Source organism: Zootermopsis nevadensis, unplaced genomic scaffold (genome assembly GCF_977971745.1).
Source record: "Zootermopsis nevadensis isolate Lab colony 2312 unplaced genomic scaffold, Znev_1.0 Znev_ptg000020l, whole genome shotgun sequence".
Classification (NCBI taxonomy): domain Eukaryota; kingdom Metazoa; phylum Arthropoda; class Insecta; order Blattodea; family Termopsidae; genus Zootermopsis; species Zootermopsis nevadensis.
In genome coordinates, this window is record NW_028259152.1 from 16,649,758 (window position 1) to 16,673,508 (window position 23,751).

At 40.6% G+C, this 23,751-nt stretch overlaps 2 protein-coding genes across 6 annotated transcripts in view; both read left to right on the forward strand.

The window, feature by feature from the left end:
• The window catches only part of cact (NF-kappa-B inhibitor cactus), an 82,363-nt gene extending 68,124 nt beyond the window's left edge, over positions 1–14,239 (forward strand). For all 5 annotated transcript variants that reach the window (XM_087352006.1, XM_022063670.2, XM_087352007.1 and 2 more), the window contains exons 2-7: positions 15–543; positions 1,216–1,321; positions 2,395–2,647; positions 9,836–9,924; positions 10,604–10,861; positions 11,982–14,239. In XM_087352006.1, coding sequence (XP_087208132.1) covers positions 15–543; positions 1,216–1,321; positions 2,395–2,647; positions 9,836–9,924; positions 10,604–10,861; positions 11,982–12,056 — 1,310 coding nt within the window. In that variant the 3' untranslated portion in view covers positions 12,057–14,239. The remainder of the gene's footprint in view (positions 1–14; positions 544–1,215; positions 1,322–2,394; positions 2,648–9,835; positions 9,925–10,603; positions 10,862–11,981) is intronic.
• Positions 14,240–16,811: 2,572 nt separating this feature from the next.
• LOC110829701 (uncharacterized) overlaps positions 16,812–23,751 on the forward strand; it is a 133,327-nt gene continuing 126,387 nt past the window's right edge. Inside the window, exons 1-2 of the mRNA XM_087351959.1 lie at positions 16,812–16,899; positions 17,032–17,110. Coding sequence (XP_087208085.1) covers positions 16,812–16,899; positions 17,032–17,110 — 167 coding nt within the window. The remainder of the gene's footprint in view (positions 16,900–17,031; positions 17,111–23,751) is intronic.

Genomic DNA, 23,751 nt, shown 5'->3' on the forward strand with positions numbered 1-23,751 from the left:
CGAATCGATTTCAGGTTGTCCATCGGGTCGTCATCAGACGAATCCCCATGGATTACCATCACCCACAGAAGAACAGACGAGGGACAGTTTCAAACGCCATCAAGACGTTTCTCTAACTAGGGATCCGTCCTCCCCAACTTTTATGAAGGGGACCTCGGACAGTCTGCCTTTTTATGAGTCAGGTCAGACTGATTCGGGGTTTTTGTCGGAGGCAAATTTAAGTTCGGAGTGCCCATCTGTTGAGATTACTTCATCTTCCCGAATACTCGAGGACCCTGAAGAAGGGAAAGAGGACCTTAATATATCCATGAAGCTGGACAGTGGTGTTGATGTGGGACTGCATGAGCGGTTTAGTAGTTTGAGTCTCAGAAACTCTTCCCTGAATGATCTTAATATTTCATTATCAAAGTCACATAGCCAGGGCTGTTCTCATACTTCGGAATCAACTTCGCCCCCGCACACTTCTGAGCAGATCATACGACAGCCTAATATTCCTGGACCGGGATTTGAATTGTACTTCAGTCAAGATGATGATGGCGACACGTAAGTTGACAGTGATCATTTTAGAACTGATTGAAAGTACCCTTGGAAATTTTCCTTGGTCTTCTGTAGTTAATTCTTGTGCAAAGATTAGAAAGAAGGACGCAGAAACTTTTAAAGTAAACAGGGAGATGAGCAGAGCAATCAATATGCAGCATTTTAATGTTCTGGGCCTTTATTGAACATGTGTTACAATTTCAGTCAGTTGGTTAATCTTTAGGGCGTTTTCAGGAAAAACAAGTCTCTCTTTTTTTTTCAGTGTTTATTTACATTGTTGGCACACGAAGTTTTGAAGAAATTTAAAATAAAAACTGTAGCATCATGAAAGTTTCTGCAGCTGTTTTTCTTTAATTCTAATTTAATGTTATGCGTCCTTTAGACAATAGCAGGTTCAGAATTAATGTAATGAAGGCTGTGGTTTTTGTATTTGTTAAGTTCCCTTTAAAAAGTATGGAAATTCTTTACAGTTTATTAACATGAGTTTGATAAAGAGGAGAGTAAATATGTGCCTTATCTCTCTTTATCTTGGGGTATAGATTTTACTGCTAGCAATTTATGTATTTATCCCTGAATATTTCATAAGTATATCTTGGTTACCTCCTAAAAAACCCAAGATTCTTTTATGTGGAATGGTATTTTTTGTGCACATTTCTGTATGTCTCTCGTCTTTTACAGACAACTGCACATAGCGATCGTTGAAGGATTCATTGAAGTTGTGTACAGCTTAATTAGAATCATTCCTTTGCCGTGCTATCTTGACATCCTGAATGATTTGGTGCAGGTACGTTTAAATATTACTTAACACAAATGCCGTAGAACTGATGGGTTTTTTTTTAAAGAAAATAGAACGAGTGATACAATTTTCGATGCTAGTGCTGAACTGCATAATACGAGATTTAACTTTCGTTAATGATTCACGTGCATATGTCGAGGTGTTCACAAGTGAAGTGTGTCCTAGTTCTTGATTTTTGGTGACGTTAATAAAGCATTTTGATGTCACACAACTATTTTCCTATGTATAGTGTAAAATATAATAACAGTAAATGCGGAGGGGCCCACATAAATGTATACACACTTGAATAGATGTTATCTATGGACATTTTTTCGAAGTTGAATCGATTTACGGTAGCAATGTGTAGTATGATGTTCTCTCAAAAGATGTCGTTGGTTACACGAATGCTAGAGTCACCATGCGACCTACAAGACGGTAAAAAAAAACATGGCTGAAGCTCTGTTTTTGTTTTGTTGAAGTGTTTATACATTTTTTTGGGGGGGGGGGGCCTCTGTATATTGGAGCCAAACACATAAGATTACCATGTGCAGCGCGTCATGGCAAAGGTTGAGAACACCTGATTTAGCTGTTGCAGTTAAGTCCACGACGAAAACAATAATAAGAACAGCAAATGTTACCAATTCTTTACCATTATTTATTTTTGTTTTCCATATGTAAATGTGACAATAGTGTTAGTGGTTTTATTTATATACAGTTTTAAGTAGGGCATTCACTAGGTATTAATAATGGCTGCATTCGTAAAGTATTCGTTGCCCAACATTTATTTACGTAATGTGCCATTGTTGAAGAACGTTATGTCAGTGTTGCGTGAAGGTTTATTGAATAGTATTGAAGAAATCTCGTGGCTGTAGAAAACATTTTATAACTAGTAAGATTTGATGTTTTCACAGCGGTTGCAAGCAGTGATGATACTTACTTTAACATGTGTCGAGACGTAAAGTACATTTAACTGTAGTTTTAAGCCATTGGATAATGTTTATCTCATTAATTTTTGGATTGTAATTGCGTGTTAAGGATTGAGGTAAATTAAAAGTTCGTTTGGTGTGTGTTTTCGTCTTCAGACTCCTCTGCATTTGGCAGTATTAACACATCAGGCTCGCATCGCACGATGCCTCCTAGTTGCTGGAGCGAACGTGTATATCAGAGATAGTCGTGGCAACACGGCACTCCACCTCGCATGTCAGACAGGAGACTTAGAATGTGTAAAAGCTTTGACGGAACCCGTCACTGTAGCAGAGACAAATTCTGCAAACCTAAAGTATGCCGGATTCATGCAACAAGTTCCTCAGAACCTTGAAGAACGCAACTACGACGGTAAGTACCAGAACCTTTTGTTTTGTCAGTTGAATAATTTCGACGTCAATTACGAGAAAGTTTTTATCCTTTATTTTTTTTTAGGAGTTTGGCGATTAAAGAAGTAGGATTTTAATGAATTTGAATATGTTTTATGTTTGTGAGTTGGTACTACTGGTCGTTTGAGCAGAGAATATTATCTACTTTACTATATAACACAGATTACTTCAGGTTTTCACTTCTCATGCAGAGGAAAACAATGGCAGAAGTACCAGTTTCAGAACAGTCACTTTAAATGCTACCAAGGTTAACGCATTAAACAACTTTGCGGTATGAGGTCATAAGTTCAAGGAATTACGTATGTTGTCACAGTTACGTGGCCGGAAATTTTCAGTTAGAAATCAGGAATTTAATTCACAAAAGAAATTAAGAGCGGACTGAATTCTTGCCGCCATTTTGTTCAGAATCTTTGGCGTCGTGTGTCTTCCGCACAGAGTAACAAATAGTAATTGCAAATGTTACGTATGGATAGAAAAAACAAATTACGTGATAAAGAAAACTTTTACGTGATGTTTTTTTAGGATCAGATCAAGAGAATATGGGCAGAAATGTGGGAAATGATGTTTGGTGAGAGGATTGTGAAATTCATTATATCTTAAAGAAATTGTTTTTTGTTTTTTTTTTCATTTTACTGTGGACTGAGCTGCTTAAGCTTTTGAGGAAGGACTCTTATGCTCGGAATGTGTGAGTGTGAAAGTAGAGTTGGAGGAACTAATTAGCATTCTAGTGAAGGATATTAGGATATGGAAGCCCCTTCCTTCGGATTCCCCCATGTACAAACATTTCTGGAAATCGCTTATTAAGGAATTTCCATGCCTTCTGGGCATTTCTGTGTCCTTAGCCGACTCGTATGTTGTCGGTTCAGATTTCCCACTTGCGTGTTTGTTCCACAACCTTTTTTTTTTTTTTGCGATCAGTCTTCGACTGTTTCCAAGTGCGTCGTGTTCACGTTTAAGACACTTTGCCCCCATATCCGGATGACTCTTAGCTCCCTGAACTTTGCATTCAGAGGCGTACTAAAAAGTCCATGGGTTCGAGTCTTTCGTACATAACACCGGAGTTTGTACCCGGAGTAAATGAAACACTGAGAGTTGTTTTCTCAAGTTGCTGCTGTATCGGCCTTGAAAAGGCTGAATCATTCGTGGCCTCACTTCGTCGTGGCCTATTGAAGAAAAAAATGTGTCATCGGGATTTTTCCGTGTTTTCCTCGAGGGCGAAGCGAAGTTGACGATCACGTGACTGGAGGAATCTTTACCAGGGCTAAGGAAAGAAATGAGTTAACCGTAGTAAATAAACCTTTTGGCATTACACGCTATCAGCATTCAGAGCGCAATGCAGCGTGTTCTTATTTGTGATAGCGTTTTGGGATTTTCGCATCTCGTATCTTATCAGTTGGAATTCGTTGTGTGCGTCATTTAACGGGTTTCATCCGTCATTGGGAAAAGCCTTTAGTGCACTGGACAGCTGTGGTTAAGATTCTAAGTAAAGTTTTTCTCAAGTCACCTTCCACATTTCACTGCGATAGAAAGGTTCATGTACTCCAGAGGCCTCGGAAGTTGTCCAGTCTGAACAACTTCCGTAAATAACCTAACATTACAGCTATAATTTAATCATGATGGCGTCATCCATTGTTTTGCATAAACGTATGAGGTGCAAGGTTCTGTGAGGGCGGATAGGCCGACATAAAACCCCCTGGAAGTGCTGTACAGGGGAGCCTTGCCCCCTTTCTGGGAGGACAGATGCAACCCAACACATCAAACATGTGTTCTCGCGCGTCAGTAGCTTCGAGTTCGTCACGTGACGCAGCATTGTGCAACTCGTACGCGTTTGCTGTTCGTCTGAGTATATAATACTGTAAACCTTTCTCTAACGGATATACAGGTTGCCCCCAAAAGATATACACACATTACAATACGGAATATTAAAACACATCGTTTTGTGACGATCTTCAAGTCAGTGGACCTCCATAATCTAATTATATCTGACGAAAGGTTTAGAAAGTAGAGGAATCGATAGTCCGCCATGTTTTTTTTAAAGATAGTGATAGATGAGTTTACGTTGAGCTCGAGATACAGCGGGCAAATACGGGAGCATGGGAGGTTTTTTCGTTGGCCTATGTCTCGGGACGTTTTTGAAACCGGTATCCCCCCCCCCCAAAAAAAAAACGTATGTACGCTGTCCGGAAAATGAACGATGATGCTTGAATGTTTGAAACGAGAAAATAATTAACAGAAGTTGAACGTTCGTGTTCGTTGTCGAAAACATCTCGCGTGATATGATCTTTTAATATACTTTAATTTCTGGTTCTTGGCGACGGGATTTCCAAGTGCCTTTTCTGTTCTGTGGCGAATGAAAATATCTCAGGCACGAGAATCCAGGGATGTCGTGAGGAGGTCGATGCCCCTCGGCAAGACCGGTATATTCATCACATTCTGAAAGCTCTTGAGCGCGGGCGCAGACAGAGAAATTATCGTCTGACGCTCACATTCGAGTCTCCTCGACAGTCAGCCAGCAACGTCGTCGATTATATCTTTAATATTATCTTCTCATCACTGTGTAGGTCCCATAGGTTTAGTTCTTGGTAAAAAATTTTGTATGCATTTCTCATGTTCCCGTAACTTCTCACCAAAGTCCTTGATAAGTGCCTCGGGTTTATAGAAATTGATAAAATGAATGGTAATAATGAGATATAGGCTGGCTCTCTCTCTACGCACGTAGGGGAACACATCAGCTGTTGAGACGTACTGAATGTCGTATTTCTGGTCTGATAATGTGCGAACTGCGCATGCGTCAACTTCAGCTAAGTTTAACTGTGATGGCTGTCCAAATTTCGTGGTCACGCGAGTTTTTCATCGTTTACAAGACGAAGTATTAATGCTAACGACGCTTGACTGTACTCAAGCGAATGTATATTTAGTCGGGACTGTCTTGGCAGTGGAATGTCCAAATCGTGGCCTGGTACCTCGGAAGCGAATGGTCTCGAGTGCTGGGAAATCCCACAGGAAGATATAAACATTGTTTACGCGAGCTCCTCGCTGACTATTTTCGAAACAGCTGTTATGTGAAGGCAAGGTTTTCCCCTGAGCTTTTGTCTAAGTACCGCGTCCTGAAGACGTATAAGGGAGTGGAGATGTAGATCAAGCTATTCTTAACACCGGCTCTACACGCCAAAGACCCCGTTTTAATAGCGTCTTTGCTGATCGTAACATTTAAATGCTGCATAGGATAAGTTCAGGCATTCAGTTTAATAATTTACATAGCATTGGCGAAATATAATTTTAAAAATTTCAGAGAAATTTACAGTTACAACTAACATAACTGTTATTGGTAATGCGTCAGAGAAGGCAGATTAACACAGACAAATTTAAATAAACCATTACGACAGAATGAAAAATTACGATCACCGAACAGATCCTGAAATACAAACCGAAAGGATTCAGAGGTCGACGTAGACCTTGAAATTGACGGAGTGACTGTGTGAGGTCGGAACTGGCGTGGAATGAAGAACAAGGCACTGGTAATTAAGGCTTTGACCGGGATGTTCTTTTGTTAAATCTTATGTGGTACCGCCTGATTCGACTTCTAATGGTTAAGTGAAGTGTTTTCTTCGCGGTACGGTCTGGATTCGTAAATATTATGAAGACGAGCTTCGGCTTCAAAGGGTTAACCAGCTGATTTTCGTAATGGTGAGGTGTAGTGTTTTCTTCGCGGTACGGTCTGGATTCGTAAATAATATTCAGACGAGCTTCGGCTTCAAAGGGTTAACCAGCTGATTTTCGTAATGGTGAGGTGTAGTGTTTTCTTCGCGGTACGGTCTGGATTCGTAAATAATATTCAGACGAGCTTCGGCTTCAAAGGGTTAACCAGCTGATTTTCGTAATGGTGAGGTGTAGTGTTTTCTTCGCGGTACGGTCTGGATTCGTAAATAATATTCAGACGAGCTTCGGCTTCAAAGGGTTAACCAGCTGATTTTCGTAATGGTGAGGTGTAGTGTTTTCTTCGCGGTACGGTCTGGATTCGTAAATAATATTCAGACGAGCTTCGGCTTCAAAGGGTTAACCAGCTGATTTTCGTAATGGTTAAGTGAAGTGTTTTCTTCGCGGTACGGTCTGGATTCGTAAATAATATTCAGACGAGCTTCGGCTTCAAAGGGTTAACCAGCTGATTTTCGTAATGGTGAGGTGAAGTGTTTTCTTCGCGGTACGGTCTGGATTCGTAAATATTATGAAGACGAGCTTCGGCTTCAAAGGGTTAACCAGCTGATTTTCGTAATGGTGAGGTGAAGTGTTTCCTTCGCGGTACGGTCTGGATTCGTAAATATTATGAAGACGAGCTTCGGCTTCAAAGGGTTAGAAACCAGTCAGTTAGGGCAGGTACTGCCTGCGTAGGAATGCATTAAACACTTTGGCGAGGAAGGTTACCACGCCTTAGGACCCTGTTAGGAACGTTTGGGCCCGTAGCCTCGCCAACTTTGAGACCCCTTATGTCTTGTAGGACCCTTCAAGGGCCGCGGGTCGACACGCGTTCGGGTGCAGATGCCGCTAAGGCGTTTTGGTTACCGCTTGTCGATTGCCTCCTCGACGTTTAAGGCGGGATTCCTTTGGAGTCTGCCTTCAAGGCAAGCCAGGAATGTTACCCACGAAGTCGGGGTCTGCTCAGTGGATCTTGAAAGGATGTTCGACTCGTGGCTGGTCCGTGCTGAGTGCAGAACATACCGCTAGATCCGCCAATAAGACGAGGTCATTGACGACCTACGATATCGGGGACGTCGGAGTTGGGGAGTCTGAGAGATCGAATGAAGTGACGAGGTTTCCTTATCTTTCCCCTAATCCCAATATAAAATGATTTTATTACCTTGGTGTAGATTGTAACCCAAACTCGTGGGTTAAGTTTAAATAAGAATTGTTTGTGTTCGAACTGAAATCCTGTGAGAAGTTTTGCAAGGCTGCTGTTGTTTATTTCTTAAGCGAACCACACGAAGTTAATCGATTCTCTCTCTCTTTTTTTACGTCATGTCTGGCGTGCCAAGATTCCGAAACACTCGGGGTATTAAGAATAACTCCGCGGTCCTTCCAATAATATCTCTTTGGAATAGTTATAGACTCCGCAAGCTTGGGTCAAATCTGTCCCGCCAGGAGGATGCCAAGACGTATGAATCATTGGTCAAGAATCTTCCATCGTCTCTTCGATGCCGCTCTAGGATTTAAAAATAGACTTTGAAGGATTGCATCGCTCTGAAAGGGAACGTCTCCTTCCTGAAAGCTTTCTCACCCCCCCAGTCGTGCCCAAATAAGGCCTGTTTCAAAATTATGTACGTTGAGAAGTGCGAGCGGGTTGCAGATATGCCCGGGAGCCCCGAGTAAACGAAGTTTTGAATCAGTGTCGTGGTATTAAGCTTCGTCGTATGATATGACAAGCTAATAGTCGTGCAGCTAGTCAAAATTCCGGTCTTTTGTGGAATCTGAAGGTTCGTTACTGTATTCACAAGAGCCTGCCACTGGTCACTGTCTTCAGCCAGATGAATCCAATCCACTTTTATTCCTTGAGGGCTGTTTTATAACTTATGCTCCAATCTACGCCAAGTTTATGGGTGGTGAGACAACTACGAGGATATTTAATTTAAAATGGAGCCCTGTGCTTTTACAAAAGAATCTGTGTTCGTTTAAAGACGCTGTTTTTCAGTTTGGAGTGTCTGTTGATTCGTTATATCAGCCGTTTCGCAGTGGCTAAATTTTATCTTCTTCAGATGCAGAGTAAAAGTACTCGTGGGCACCCGGTTGGCGATTCGTGGCCTCGGGTCTTCCAGCTGGTTGGTCGCTCCGTGCTTCTGTACTTACGTCCTTGATTCACGCTGCCCAAATTAGGAATGGAAGGCCTTGAATAGAATTTTAGACGTTGTTTATAAATACTGTAAATAGCATTCTCGGTGGACACAACTGCTTCTTTAATTTTAGAAATAATTTGAAATGATTTTTAGAGAATAGATCAGTTGTATAGCCACGGTGGTCTAGCGGTTAGAACGCTGGCCTTGTAATCCTGGGGTCTCGGGTTCGATGCCCGAATTTATAACTTGTGTTGGGCAAGGCCGTGGTCTAGGCAACACGGAGTTTTCCTCCGTGGCATCCCAACAATTACTCCATTCACACACAGAAGAAGGCAATGGCAAACCACTTCTGGATCATCTGCCAAGAACGTATATGAACAGGTCCCAGTCCGAGAAAAGGATGGAAGGATCCTGTTCATATGGACCTGTCGTCAGACAGAACACTAAATAATAATAAGATGAGGTGGTCTAGCGGTTAGAACGCTGGCCTCGTAATCCTGGGGTCTCGGGTTCGATGCCCGAATTTATAACTTGTGTTGGGCAAGGCCGTGGTCTAGGCAACACGGAGTTTTCCTCCGTGGCATCCCAACAATTACTCCATTCACACACAGAAGAAGGCAATGGCAAACCACTTCAGGATCATCTGCCAAGAACGTATATGAACAGGTCCCAGTCCGAGAAGAGAAAAGGATGGAAGGATCCTGTTCATATGGACCTGTCGTCAGACAGAACACTAAATAATAAGATCAGTTGTTACGTGTTTATTTGTCAACATTTCAAATCTGTATAATACGCGGATGTTGGCTGATGGCTTAATGGTTGGTTCGTCGTTTGCAGTTGGGGATTTCGGGCCTAATTGGATAATATTTGACTTCAGATCCTCTCGTCATTTCTTGACGGAAAGTTTACTACTGATCTATATAGACGGAGCAAGGCGATTGCTCGATATCAAGACTGGAATGACGGTTTCGAAATTTTCTCGAGGCATATCTGCCTTGTGTTGTTCTGTGTAGATTTGAAGCCTTGCAACGAGCCGACCGCCTGTCCGAGTCTTGCCAAAATACCTTTCGGAGATTGTTTCCCAATTAATTCTAATTTGGGCAGAATAGAGGAAACAACGAGAAATATTCCTCTGGTTGTGTTTTGTACTCTCAGTTACTAAATTGCATTTGCATTTTATCGATTGTGCGAGATCGATTTACGTACTTTCGGGTTGTTGGAACACGAAACCGTCATTGAAATGCGTTGTTTGGTTGTTTCTGAGTGAAAATTTTACGTTTTGTGTTGACAGTGTCTAACCATTTTCCACGTTATTGTTTTTACAGGTCAAATGTGCGTACATTTAGCGGCCATTGGAGGTCATGTGGATATTTTAAGGCATCTCGTGTGGTTCGGAGCCAACATCAATGCTAGGGTAGGTATTTCCACAATTTTCTTATGTTTTACAGCATCATTCGGAGTCATTAATAGACGTTATATAAATCTCCGTTTCAATCAGCTACTTGGCTAGAATCTCCGTGTGTCGTCGTGTCTTCGTCGGTCTCCCCCTCCGGCCATAGCTCGTCGCGCGGGGAAGCCCCATATCAGGTCACTAAACTCGAACGTTCCGGAAAACGTTTTTAACATGGAAATCCCGCGTAGAGCTCTCTGTCGGTGTGCGTGCTAGCATGGCGGCCTCATACGACTATCTCCAGCTCTCTCTCGCACTCGGGTTATTCCATGGTTTGAGTTACAGGGTGCCCCGAAAAAGTTTACTCACTGGAAAGTCCTTGTTTGAAGTGATTTGAAAAAACACGTGCGAGATATTGTCTGTGGTCTTGCGTATCGGGGGGTGGAGGGGAGGTTTATATTTACATTTAATTTTATTTGTTGTGTAAATTTGTCCCCACGTGATCTCTTTACTTCGATATATTTTTTTTTCTGAAACTTTGTGTGGATTTCTCGTGTCTCGCACGAGAAATATCTATTGATAGATATTCTAAATCTTTTTTTTTCGTAACTTTAACACACAAAAAAAGGAATTAGATTCGGTTGTGTTGGTAGACGTGGGAGGGGGGAGAGACAGATGTAATTATTCTTGTTTCCGTCTGTAGGATGGTAAAGGTGGTAGAACGGCAATGCATTACGCAGTTGAGTATGGAATCCAGAAGGTCGCTAAATTCCTCCTCGAAGAATGCCTCGTTGGTCCGAGAGCGGTGCAGCTAGAGATGCCAACCTACGCTGGGTACACGGCGTACCAACTTGCAGCCTGCAATGGCTCGGCTCTGACAGTGGAGCTCGCAGATAAGGGTGCCCTCCGCAGGAACATGCCCGAGGACGAAGAATCCGATTCAGACTTTAGTGACGAAGAGGTGAGAACTTGAATTGGTGCATTTGACCCTTTATATAAAAAAAAAATTGAGAGTTGTGAAGCGATTCGAAAGGAATGGCAGCTGAGTTGTATGTGTCGTGACAGTAGGGAGTCAGGACGGTGCTCGAAATGATCCCCCAATTCTTTTGATCACGGAAAAAGTTCCACTTGACAGTTTCAACAGCGAAAATCGAAGTATGGTCGCCATATCTGATTATTCTTCGGTAGAATCGTAAATTATTCCAAATGGTGCCCGCTTACTTTGCCGTAGTTAGTTAAAAATGGTTTCCTGTTCGACTCACGATGTTTTTTGGAGGTCATGGTCACTTGGACATTTCTATGAATCTTGGTTAGTATCCCGATGCCATGTTTGTGAACAGATCTGGACGTTAATCCCTGTGAGGTTTTTTTTTTCGTTGTGGAATCACGAAGGAGAAACTGTTCTGTCGTTGGAACTCGTCCAACTGTGTCAGAAGAACTGTATAGTGTGTGTCGTGCCACGAACCAGTCAATAATTTATATATTTGACTTTTGAAAGACGTACCTCACGGTAGCCACGTTAATCACGTGAACACAAATCACAAACCTCCATGTTTTAGCGCGTATAATTTTTATAATTTCCGTATTTGAGTTTGTAAAGGGGATCATTTCGTGTTACCCGCGAGCATCGGTCCTCGTTCAGTGCCACCAGCGGTGTTCAGACTCGTGATTTAGTACTGACATTAAAGAGGTCGGTATGATTTAAGATTAAAAATATTATTTTTTTTTTCAGAGTAGATTTTAAGTCCCTTAACAGCACTGGACTTGTTTAAATTAAACCAAAATGTCATACACATTTTCGTTGTTGAACTCTATATATACAGGTTGATTCAGAAGTATGTTTATAAACTTCGCGTACGTGTTCCAGGACCAAAAATAATAAAAGAGAATGTTCTCACGAACATGGAGTCGCAAATGTTTCATTTTCGAAATAATATTTTTGATCCTGGAACACGCACGCGAAGTTTGTAAACATACTTCTGACTCATCCTGTATATGGAAAAAATAAAATACGTATAAAATCCGCGAGTCTCGATTTTCGGATTATGAGGAACTGACGTGTCTTTTTTTTTCACCGACAGATGTACGGGATTTCATCTGACAATTATTTTAGCAGTCACAGACTCAACGGAGAGCCGATCGACATCAGAGCTTAAAATAACGCGATCAGCGCATCGAAATGAATGAGACGGCGACATAGATACGTGATGATTTGTGCAAGGCATGAAAAATGTATAATTCTTGTGCAGTTGGATAGGCAGGGCTGAGTTGGTTCTGATGTCATTGATAATTTTGTGACCTCCAAAAGCCTTTTGCCTCGACCTCCTCCCTCCTTTCCTCTTTTAACTTCGCGTAATTCCAAGGTTGTCGAGCGGGGAAATTGGTCAACAAGAGAGAGAGAGACTCGAGTCGCAAGGTAAGCAACCAGGATCGTCCTGACGATTCTGTTTCGACTTCACACGCAAATTTCTGGATGTGATTCCAGTGAGTTCCTACAGCTGATGGTACCGAATCTTTCGAGATGGCAAATTTCATTACTTTACTCTCTTAAAACACTTTGAAGTGTTTCTTAAGTCTTGTTAGCCAATTTCTCTCATCATTTTACTTTGTTGAACAAAAAAATTCTGCAACTTTTCTTTTTTGTTAAAAAAATATATAAGTTTTTAATAACAGTTCTTAACCACCCTTATTTGGGTTTAAAGTTAAAAAAAAAATTTGGTTATTCGAACTGTGCTATCGTACGACTGACACAGAAAGGAACGGCCTTTGTAAGATTGTGCACCTGTGGATGACGTCAGGCTCGAACGCGCAGGCGCAGTGAGTCCTGTTCGTATCGTTCTATAACCTCAGCTGCTTTGTACCTGCGTTGATTCGTGCACGTACTTTTGTCACGTAAATATCTAGGGTGAAAATTAAGCTGGAAGCTCGTTATGTAGGCAAATGCAGAAGTCTACAAAACTTTATCCCAAAAATAAAAATGAAAATATTGATCTAAAAGCTAAGATATTGAATTATGATGTGAAATTGATAATATCAGACTCTTTAAAAAGCTGGAGCAATGATTCATCGTCATTTATTCTTTAGATAAATTCTAAAGGTACTTGGCTTATCGTCGTAAATGCTGGTAGGTAACCCGGAACATGATGGACACTGTTCCTAAGCGTTTATTAGTCATTTTGAAGGATCAGCGAAAGAATCAACAGATTCTTAAAGTAATTATTATTCATCAGATCTATCTCGAATATAAGAATGAACTCGCGTGAGATATTCAGTACGTTTCGCTGTTAACACGTTCACTGCCATACGCGTCGATCTACGTCGAAAATGTTGTTGGACGCATCTGGTTTTAAACTTTCACAAATGACGAAGGAAGCTTTGATGTATTCACTTTCTGTAAATATATTTGCCTCTTTCGACTACGTGTGTGAAAAAATGAAGGCAGAATTGGCGATAACCTTTAAATTTCACGCAATTTATGCTCGTGTAATATGTTTAGAAAAAGAAATCAGACGTTTTCAAGTGTTACGATTAAAATAATTATTACGTTGAATGGCTCGGAAGACAGTTTTGCCTTCGATGGTGCACTGAGCGATCCTTAATAGGCTCCACAATTCTGTTTGATGATAATTATACCAGAAAGGTTGTCGCCACAACATCTTTGGATTCTTATTTCTACAATTTCCTTTTCTGAATTGGTGTTTTTTTGTGTTATGTCGTACAGATTTATTTCTGTGTGCTCTGTATTTATTATAATGGTGCAGTTTGAATATAAAAAATGGCTAGGAAGTATGAAATATGTTAGGTTAAACGTCTGAAACTGTATGTACCTGTGCTAATTAATAAGTAGGACACGATGCTGAGGTGTTCTCTCAAGCTGACGATATAAATCAATTATTGTTATTTATTAAGAGTTCTGATTAAATATACTGTCGCTTAATGTGCCTTTTAAATAAGATGTAAGTTTCACGCGGAGATTACGACCAGAGTTAAACAGTGTTCTCGGGAATCTTAGTCAAGTTCAGTCACTGCCTTATTAATTTTTTGTTGTTGAATTTGGCAAATTAGAAAAGCTTGCACCAATTATTTATGTTTTTTTTAAAAAAAAATAAATAAATATCCGTTTATCTACGTGAGCAGATATATGAAGAACATTGTTTAACACACTGTGTTTCTAATAAAGAAGTATTTAGCTATTATTCAGGTACGTGTAAAGTATGTGAATATCCAGCAGTTGTCATGTTTAACAATCTCTTGTTTCTAGGGTTGATTTGTAAATAAATATATGTAACATTATTTTAGTAACAAAGAAACTTGCATTGAATAAAATGCGGTGAAAATATATTTGCATTTATTACGTCGTTCTTCGATGACAATTTCCCATAATTCCATAAGGCATTATTCTTTGTCAAACCGACTTTATATATTTTTATATATTTTATCCACAAAAAAAAGTCTTATTGATAGCAGAATCAAAGTTTAATGCACTGTTGGTAGACATTTTCGTATGTGAGAACAGAAGTAAAGTAACCCCCCCCAAAAAAAAAAAAAATATTTTTTTTTAAAACGTTAATGGGTTTTGAATCATGTTCATTTCAGATTTCATTTTCAGGTGCTTTGTTGTTAACGTGAGAAAAACAAAAGTTTGAGAATATGTTCGTCTTGGCACACGTAATGTACCAGCTGTTACAATGAATGAATCATTAATATTTCTTGTCATTCCCCATAATATGTGTCATTAAGGCATTCTGAAGTATGCCTCGTCTTGGGTTGGGGTTGTCCCATCCCAGGGCCTCTACAGACTAGTCATTACCCTCTACCAGCTGTTTAACGTCATGTTTGTTCAGGTGATCCAAGGCCCTCGAATTCTGAACAGAGGATTTTAGTTAAGTCGACTTAATATTTGTAGCCGAAATGACTGAATAAATGTTGTTACTGCTAGTCGATGGACTTGGGGTGTATTTCTATAAAATAATTCCAAGTTGATGAGTGGATTACGGTCGTGAATTTATTCGTGGAATTAACACAACTACGAAGTTACATGTCACATTCCCAGGTTTCAGTGGGCGCTCGGAGGATGGGAAGGGGGGAGAGTCGGGTGGGGATTCCCCGGGTTCAAAGAGCGGCTCGTGTTCAATGCGCAGTCCGCATGCTTCGGAAATCCCAGTGTTGTGTTGTGTTAACTTCGATCGATCTGTTATGCTAGCTGCCCCAACACGAATCGTATGAAGCCTTACCAAACATGGCACCAGAAGGCTGCTTGTACTAGGGGTTTCCAGCATCGGAGTTAAGACCCGAATGAGGGCTGGGGAGACCCTCGGTGGGTTCGCGAAGGGCTGAAGGTTCTTTTTATACACCGAAACCTCCCTTAGATATGAAATTGTGTTTACAAACAAGGCATGGCGGAACTAAGGATGGTTTGGACATGTAGCTCGAGTGGAGGACACACAAATTTTTTTGAAAGGCAGTTGGATAACATCGATAAGAATTATCATAGGGAAATAAGACCGAAACGTCTGTGACGTTGCGGGAAAATAAACAAAATTATGTCACTACGTTTTTGTTAAACTGTGTTCATGTACGATCCACAGCCTTAGATTGGGTAACGCCTTGGAGTATAGTCCTTGAGAAACTGCCAGTCGCTTAGCTAATCATAAAATTACCACAATTTATCTAACCCAAAGTTCAACATGGTCTTAGACTCTCAGTTATTTCACTTGGCAGATGAATCCAGTCTGCATGTTTACATATTGCTTCGTTAGTGTTATCATCTTATTTACGTCTGGATTTATCAACTCGTGTCTTCACGTTTTCGTATTAAAATCGTCCATGCATTTAAACGTGGTCCTTTCCTTTCGAGGAGGAGAAGAAGGTATTTACAAGAGTTTTAGATCGGCTGATTCACATGAAAGTAACTGATGCCTATTTGTGACGTACGAAATTTGGGCACAGGATTACTTCCAGGAACTGCAGAAAAGTACACAAGATCTGTCATCAGAATAACCGGTCTCCGGGTCGAGGTTTTGAAAACTAAGCAGGCTTCATAGTCAATCTTTCGGGTTCTAAGTTGGACGTCTCCTCATTTACTATAATTTTTTTTCCCAATGTGTACATAATAATTTTCTGAGCGTGTTATGACTTATTTGTTTTCCAGTGAAACTGTTACTTATAACGAATAGATTTACAATTTTCCCAGTCTTATCACATAATAACACGTAAAATTATTATTATTAAAGTAGTAGTATATCCTGCTATTGATATGGATCGTATTTCGTAATTGAAGTTGGTAGTCATGTCTTGAGTTATTACGATATCTTTGTGTAGAGCGTAACATACATTTCCATCTGCCATGACCTTAATTGTTATAGGATTCACAGTTACTAACGTTACAGGCGTGGTCACTTTCAGTGGACAAACCAGACAGGTACAGTCGATTCCTGTTAATCGGGGACAAGAACACTCTGGCCCAATTAAACCGGAATTCTACTGTATTTCGTTTAGTACATTCTGAATTACGACTACTCGCTTTGAGGGTCATAATGTAAATATGGACTTCCGTTCGGACAAAGTAATCATGAATCAGAAAAATAAACATATTTTTTTTAATTTGCTAGAGCAAACCCCGTGTTTCGAGCCCCAGTTCCTGATTCTCTGTCACGTTTCTTGTCTAACTACTTAAAAGCCACAGTATTCAAGTTGGGTAAAACGATATTTAGTGTCTTCCTTTAGAAAACCAGGTTTAAGAACGTGCTTTGTGTTGTTCGTGCCTCGTATCACAACGCACAAAGAGTTTCGTCGAAAACGCCCCGGGTCCCACACTCTCGCTGACCTAAGATTCGTGTTATCAACTACAGACGCTCTCTGTAGCCTAAAGAACGGGCCTGTGTTTCGGTTTATCGGCCTTCAACTGTCGAATGGAGAGTTTCCTTGTCACTGTTACTAGTGGCGCTGTGGAGAATTTGAGGTTAGAGTTGGTATTCTCGTATTGCAAAGATCGCGTCAGTGCGTTTGGATTGATACAAAGTTAATTTTTGGAGCTCCACACCAACTGGTGGTGGTATTTATGAAGCACTGTGTTGTCTGTCAGGTTCGAAAGTGGTTTCATTCAAAAGTATGCGTGTGAAAGTGAATGAGACAGACTAATTTCTCCAACTATCGAAGCATGTGGCGAGTTTCCTGTAGCTGCTCGCTTGTTTCAAAAGAAGACAGAAAGGTAGGTTATGTTTGTCTATGTTCATTTCATGTGCTAGATTTACGTAGCCGTTTGACTGTTAACCGAGCAAGTTAGCAACGTCGCACTGACTTTTCATTGGCTGCTTTGTGTCGTGAATCGTATTAACTGCTTCATAATGTATTCTATTCATTTTCTATAGTCTAGAACGCTAGAATCCGACTTGCTACCTTAGTATGGTTCTTCAAAGTGTACTGGGGGTAAGCTAGTTAGCGGAATGGGATACTTGAGATGTGGGTGTTCGAAACCATAACATAAGTATTGCCAACTGCTCACTTCAAGAAAGACCTAGGACTTCATTGGTGTTACCAACATAAGAACTGAGACCTCTTATTAGGTTAGCTTAATAACAAAATTTTCACCAGACTATAAAATGCAGAAGTACAGAAGACAGCCATCTTCATCCTAAATATTGTATTTGTTGGAACATTTGAAGCTAATAGACGAGGTATTACTCTATCATGATTCAAGAACATGGACCATGCATTAGTGTGACAGTTTTGGACTAAATTTTCACCATATTTATCTCGAACAGAAGTAAGCTTTAGTAACAGAGGTTACGTCGTGGTTATAGCAATTGAAGTGAAAGCCTGAACAAGACCTATATATTAATCATAATACAATGAATTTCAAGGTCTTTTATGAAAATGTTAAACCTATTTATTCAGCAGTGGTGATTGAATGGACACATTAACCACTTCTCTTTCATTCTAACACGGATACCCTCAGCACCACAATCATAAATAATAACAACAACAACACATAAAGCGTTCGCATAGCTAAGTCCCGGAAACAGATCGAATGAGAAGCTGATATTTGCTGAGCTGTTCATGAAACGCGTGACTTTGATGGTAACCGAATGTTTATTTCCGTGTTTATAAGAATCCCCTATCCTGAGCCAGTTGAATCCAGTTCACAGTCTTAGGTGACTGACTATTATTTGATAGTAGAACACTGGATATCTATTCAGTACCGTAAAAAAATGTACTGGCAGAAGAATCCGATCTTCTCGTGGGTTCTTAGTGAAACGAACAGCTGAAATGTTTGTTTCTTAAGCGGTTGAACACATATTGAACATATCAAGCAAACTTCCGTGTGTCGCCGTAAAACACTTCCTGAAGAATGAAAAAAAAGGGTCACTTAGACGACTGTCCTGATAAGTGGAAGTCAATGCACTGCAAGATATTTTTTCTTACTAAGTGCAGGTTAGAAGCGAAAGGATGTGACGTCACGCATGTCATTATTCTGTTGTTTAATGTCTTATAAGTGCCAAATAAGCCGCTGTGTATGCATTGAAGCATTTACAACTGATCCATATTGATCGCTTTATGCATTGTAGGTTATGTTTGATAAACACTATACTGAGGTCACTTTAACCGCAGTCATGTTTGTTTTCGTTCTTAATCATTGGTTACGTTTTGACGGCAAATAATTTGGAACAAAAACAGATACCGAAATAAAAATAAATTTAAATAAGAACTGTGCCGTTTTTAAACTTGGCGAATGTTGTGCAATTCTCCGCTTAGTCGTGCGCGTATTTCTGGAGTCCCCCCAGTGAGTTGCCAGCCAAAATTCCAGAGCCCTCTGGCTATTTCGGGACGTCTTTGGTCTTCCTCACGACGGAAAGGATGTTGGCCGCGTTCCCAGTAGCTTTATCCGTGGCAAAACCCACCCCGACCTTTTCACTCATTTGTTTATTTATGTTGCGTTAAATCGAGGGGGAGGAGGGAGGTTAAACGAACTCTAGCCTCGGTTAAACTTTCTTCCACACAGATACTAATATGATTCTGTTGCCAGTTTTTTTGTAGTCCATAACTCGTGCTGTACAGCCCTGACATAAACATCGTCCTTAGGCATTTTCACTGGAGAATTTATTAGGGCTGGCCATTTTTATGTTTGAATGTTTAATTCTGAAGTCAAAGGAATCCTAGATTCGATTCTCGGACCACAGGTTGCCAATAACGACAGATGTACTCTGTAGTTTTAATAATAATAACTAATTAACTAGATTGCTTACCGAACTCGAAAGTTCATTACCGAATTAACCAAAGCCCTCCACCGGACCCTGTCCTGGGCCAACAAAATCCAGTCTCCTTCAACTCCTATCTCCCATAGATCCCGCCTGAGATTATCCTCCCATCTACGTCTAGGTCTCCCCAGAGGTCTCTTCCCCTCAAGCTTCCCAAATAGTGGACCCAACCAACCAGATGGCTTACAGAACCCGAAGGTTCATCACCGAATTAACCAAAGCCCTCCACCGAACCCTGTCCTGGGCCAACAAAATCCAGTCTCCTTCAACTCCTATCTCCCGTAGATCCCGCCTGAGATTATCCTCCCATCTACGTCTAGGTCTCCCCAGAGGTCTCTTCCCCTCAGGCTTCCCGACCTGTACCCGGTGAACACCTCTTGTCCCATCCATGCGCGCTACATGCCCAGCCCATCTCATTCTTCTCGACTTAATCGCCCTGACAATACTGGGGGAGGTTCATCATTATGCAGTTTTCTCCAGGCCCCATCGTCTTCTCTCCGAGGCCCAAATATCCTCCTCAAACACCTGCAATCTGTGTTCTTCCCTCTGAGTGAGAGACCATGTTTCACACCCATACAAAACAACAGGTAGAATTATTGTTTTGTGTATTCTTTGGCTCTGCCTCCTATCCAGTGGGTATCGGGGTCCATTTCCGAGGTTAACGCTGACCACTCACCCCCACCTAGTGTCGAGGTTAAGAATGAGTAGGAGCTATAACACCCCCCCCCCCCCCCGCGGAGCCAGCAAGGTCAGCTTTTATAGACACCAGGGGCCGGTTCGGTTCTAAGAGGCGAATAAACTGAATACTTACGAAAAATACGTTTCAGTTTTCGGAATCCACCAATTTGGTACTAGTGAGTTTTCCCACACGCATACTACGTTATAAAAACAAAAACAGATCATCTGAGACTTTGCGGGTTTGGACAGTCCTGTAAAGATTAAGAAATAAGTAGCAGTTCTCTCAAAAGATTAATTCAGAATAAATCAAGATGGAGCAACACAAAGGCAGATGGACGTGGTATCAGAAACATGTCTTCCCTTGTAAAATCCCTAATAAAAAAAAATAGAGCAGAGTGGTTCAAATTTCTCTCGTGGCGCTGTATCTTTACGATCGGCTACATCCGCCTTCCGGCTTGTGTTATGGACATGATACCGGATGGTGTATCAAGTCATCACTTCCTAGAATAGATTCCCCATTGCAACGTTATGTCATCCAAGGTTGAATAACTCTGGCGGAGTGATACGACAGAGCGCTACATCGGCTGGGATCAATTTCCATTTCATTGTTCGTAGTTAAAACAAGTGAACAGCGTTGTGGTTCGCACGACGCAAGTTTAAAAATTCTGTTCATCCTCACGTATTCCCACAGAACGAAGTTTAGCGCTCATTGGCAACTCCCATGAGCTACTGCCATTGCTAACACTTATTTGGGTAGCCAATTAGTCATTCCGTGCTCTTCGTACGGAATACTGTACATGTACGTGGTCAGCTAATGTGTACATTTTGGTGGATATTTTCTAATGTTTTTGACGTAAATACGTCTATAAGGAAGGGTTATTCGGCAAAAAAGTGTACCTAGGGAGCGTCGTGTTTACTCGGAATTGTTGTTACCTAGGGAACGTTACATTTCATTACATTACCTTCGTTCCAAAGCCACGGTGGTCTAGCGGTTAGAACGCTGGCCTTGTAATCCTGGGGTCTCGGGTTCGATTCTCGGCGGTGCCCGAATTTATAACTTGTTTTGGGCAAGGCCGTGGTCTAGGCAACACGGAGTTTTCCTCCGTGGCATCCCAACAATTACTCCATTCACACACAGAAGAAGGCAATGGCAAACCACTTCTGGATCATCTGCCAAGAACGTATATGAACAGGTCCCAGTCCGAGAAAAGGATGGAAGGATCCTGTTCATATGGACCTGTCGTCAGACAGAACACTAAATAATAATAAGATGAGGTGGTCTAGCGGTTAGAACGCTGGCCTTGTAATCCTGGGGTCTCGGGTTCGATTCCCGAATTTATAACTTGTGTTGGGCAAGGCCGTGGTCTAGGCAACACGGAGTTTTCCTCCGTGGCATCCCAACAATTACTCCATTCACACACAGAAGAAGGCAATGGCAAACCACTTCTGGATCATCTGCCAAGAACGTATATGAACAGGTCCCAGTCCGAGAAAAGGATGGAAGGATCCTGTTCATATGGACCTGTCGTCAGACAGAACACTAAATAATAATAAATAATAATAACCTTCGTTCCAGAGAATAGGGACAACTGGAGAGCTCTGTTTGGGCAGAGCAATGGACCTGTCGTAAGACAGAACACTTAATAATAATAATAAATAATAACATTACCTTACATTACATTACATTCAGCTACCACAGGCCCATCTTAAGCGTAACTAATTCAAGTTAAATAAGCAATGTCTTAATCGAACTTTACTCAATTGTAAAGCATGTATAAAGGAAATATTTATAATAAAGCCAATATATAAACTTCCTTTCCGTATAGACGTATTTACGTCAAGTTCTCCGGAACCGTGGTTCCACTGACAACTTTTTTTGGAAATCATGTCGGGAAATAAGTTTGCAAATGATGCAAAGGAAAAGTATTTATCTTGATGTGAAATTGCAAGTGTTAAGGCAGTTAGGCCGGCCCCTCATCTAAACCATAATTAAACAGGTTTCATTATTGTTCTAATTGTATTTTCACCCATCTAATATATACAAATGCTATAATGACCTCGTTTAGCGCTCCACTTTCTAGGAACGTATCTTAAGTGTTAACCGTGGTATTACTGTACTAGATAGATTTCGAACAAACGAGTTCTTCTAAAGACTTGCGAGAATTCTTGTTGGTTTCCATCGATCAAATTAAGATGAAAGTAAATTAATAAAACTCCTAATAAAATATGGTATAAAATTGTTATTGGGATCAAAAATACAGACGGCCCATATAAATTATTTCTACTTCTGTAAAGCTACTTTCGTGTTAGGAAATCCCAGTGGTAACTATATGTACCAGCTGCTGTAATAATCAATAGCTTTGCATTTGGTATTTTTTTTTTTGGGGGGGGGTTTCGTATGATTGTCATTGCACACAGCGATTAGAAACAAGTTGATGTTTATAACGGTGAAGTGTTTTCTTTGCGGTACGGACTGAATTCTTAAATATTATTTAGACGGATTTCGGCTTCGAAGGGTTAATTGATACATTTTTATTAAACTTGTTGAAAACAGGACGCCATTTGAGGCGATCAAAGTTATTACATTTTAATTTTATACCGTTAATAATATTAAAAATTCCAGCATGGCTGCTCGCGAACCTCTGTGGTGGAAGTGGAACCATGACAAGTATGTGCGGTGTTTCGAAAAACACACACTTTTTTTATTTTTTTTTAGAATGGTCGTAGTGCAAAATTGTGTTCAGATTTCCATCTGACAGCGATAATCAGACTTTTGGTTTTACGTAACTCCATGCCGTTCATATGTTCTTGATATGCTGACGGTCGTTCAGCTAGTCAAAAAAATTCGCCATCGTTATGCAATCCGATGGTTAATTACTGTGCTTATAAGAACCCAGGACCCTGTACTGTGCCAGATCAACCTCTATTTCCCTATCATCCATTTTAATATTATTATCCCAGTCTTCCGAGTGGCCTATTGGTATCAGGTTTTCCAACCAAGAATTTGTACAAGTTTTTCACATCTCAGATGCGCTGTAAATGTCCCGTTCATTTCATCCACCTTAATTTAATCGATATAATATTTGGTAAGGATTAAAAATTCTATAACTCTTCGTTAAGTCATATTCTTCTAAATAGGCCTCACCCTGAGAAAGGCTCTTCTAACGTTAGAGACCAGGTTTTACGACCATACAAAACAACAGGTAAAATTATAATTTTGTATATTTCTGTCTCACTTTTTAAGATAGGAGACGGAAAGGCGTAAGTTTCTGAACTGCTAGTAGCAAGTATTTCATGAATTTATTCCGCTCTTAAATTCTTCATGAATGCAGTTCTGACGCGTTAATATCACTCGCAAACATTTTAACTTTTCCACGCCTTTATATAATGATTTTGTTATGCAGGACTATGGCGAGACGTGAGCTCGTCGCCTACTTGGTTTTCTCTGTTTACTTACAGACAGACTTCCTTGGTAGTGTCTGTTTGTCTCTTTGTTGATATTTACGTCTTCAGTTCTAGCCCCATCTCCATTTTACCTTGCGAGTTTCTGAAGCAAAGTTAAAAAGCAATGGAGATAAAGCAGCACCTTGTTTAAGACCATTTATGTATATTAAATACAGAGAGACGAATCTATCTTGTGCGGACTTTACTGTAATGTCAATTTGAACACATTCTAATCATAAGACAGCATTCTTCAGCCTAACTAGTTTAATTGGAAAAGAGAATATAATGACCATGTTATATACTGCCCTCCTAAATTAATCTTAGGTTTTCTTGAAGTTTGTGAATAATTCTCGTTTCTTTTTTTCTCTAACACATTCTATTACATCTAAATACATTCTGATGATCCCTAGTAATTTCGCATATGTACACGTGTGTGTATAGCCACGGAGGTATAGCGGTTAGAACGCTGGCC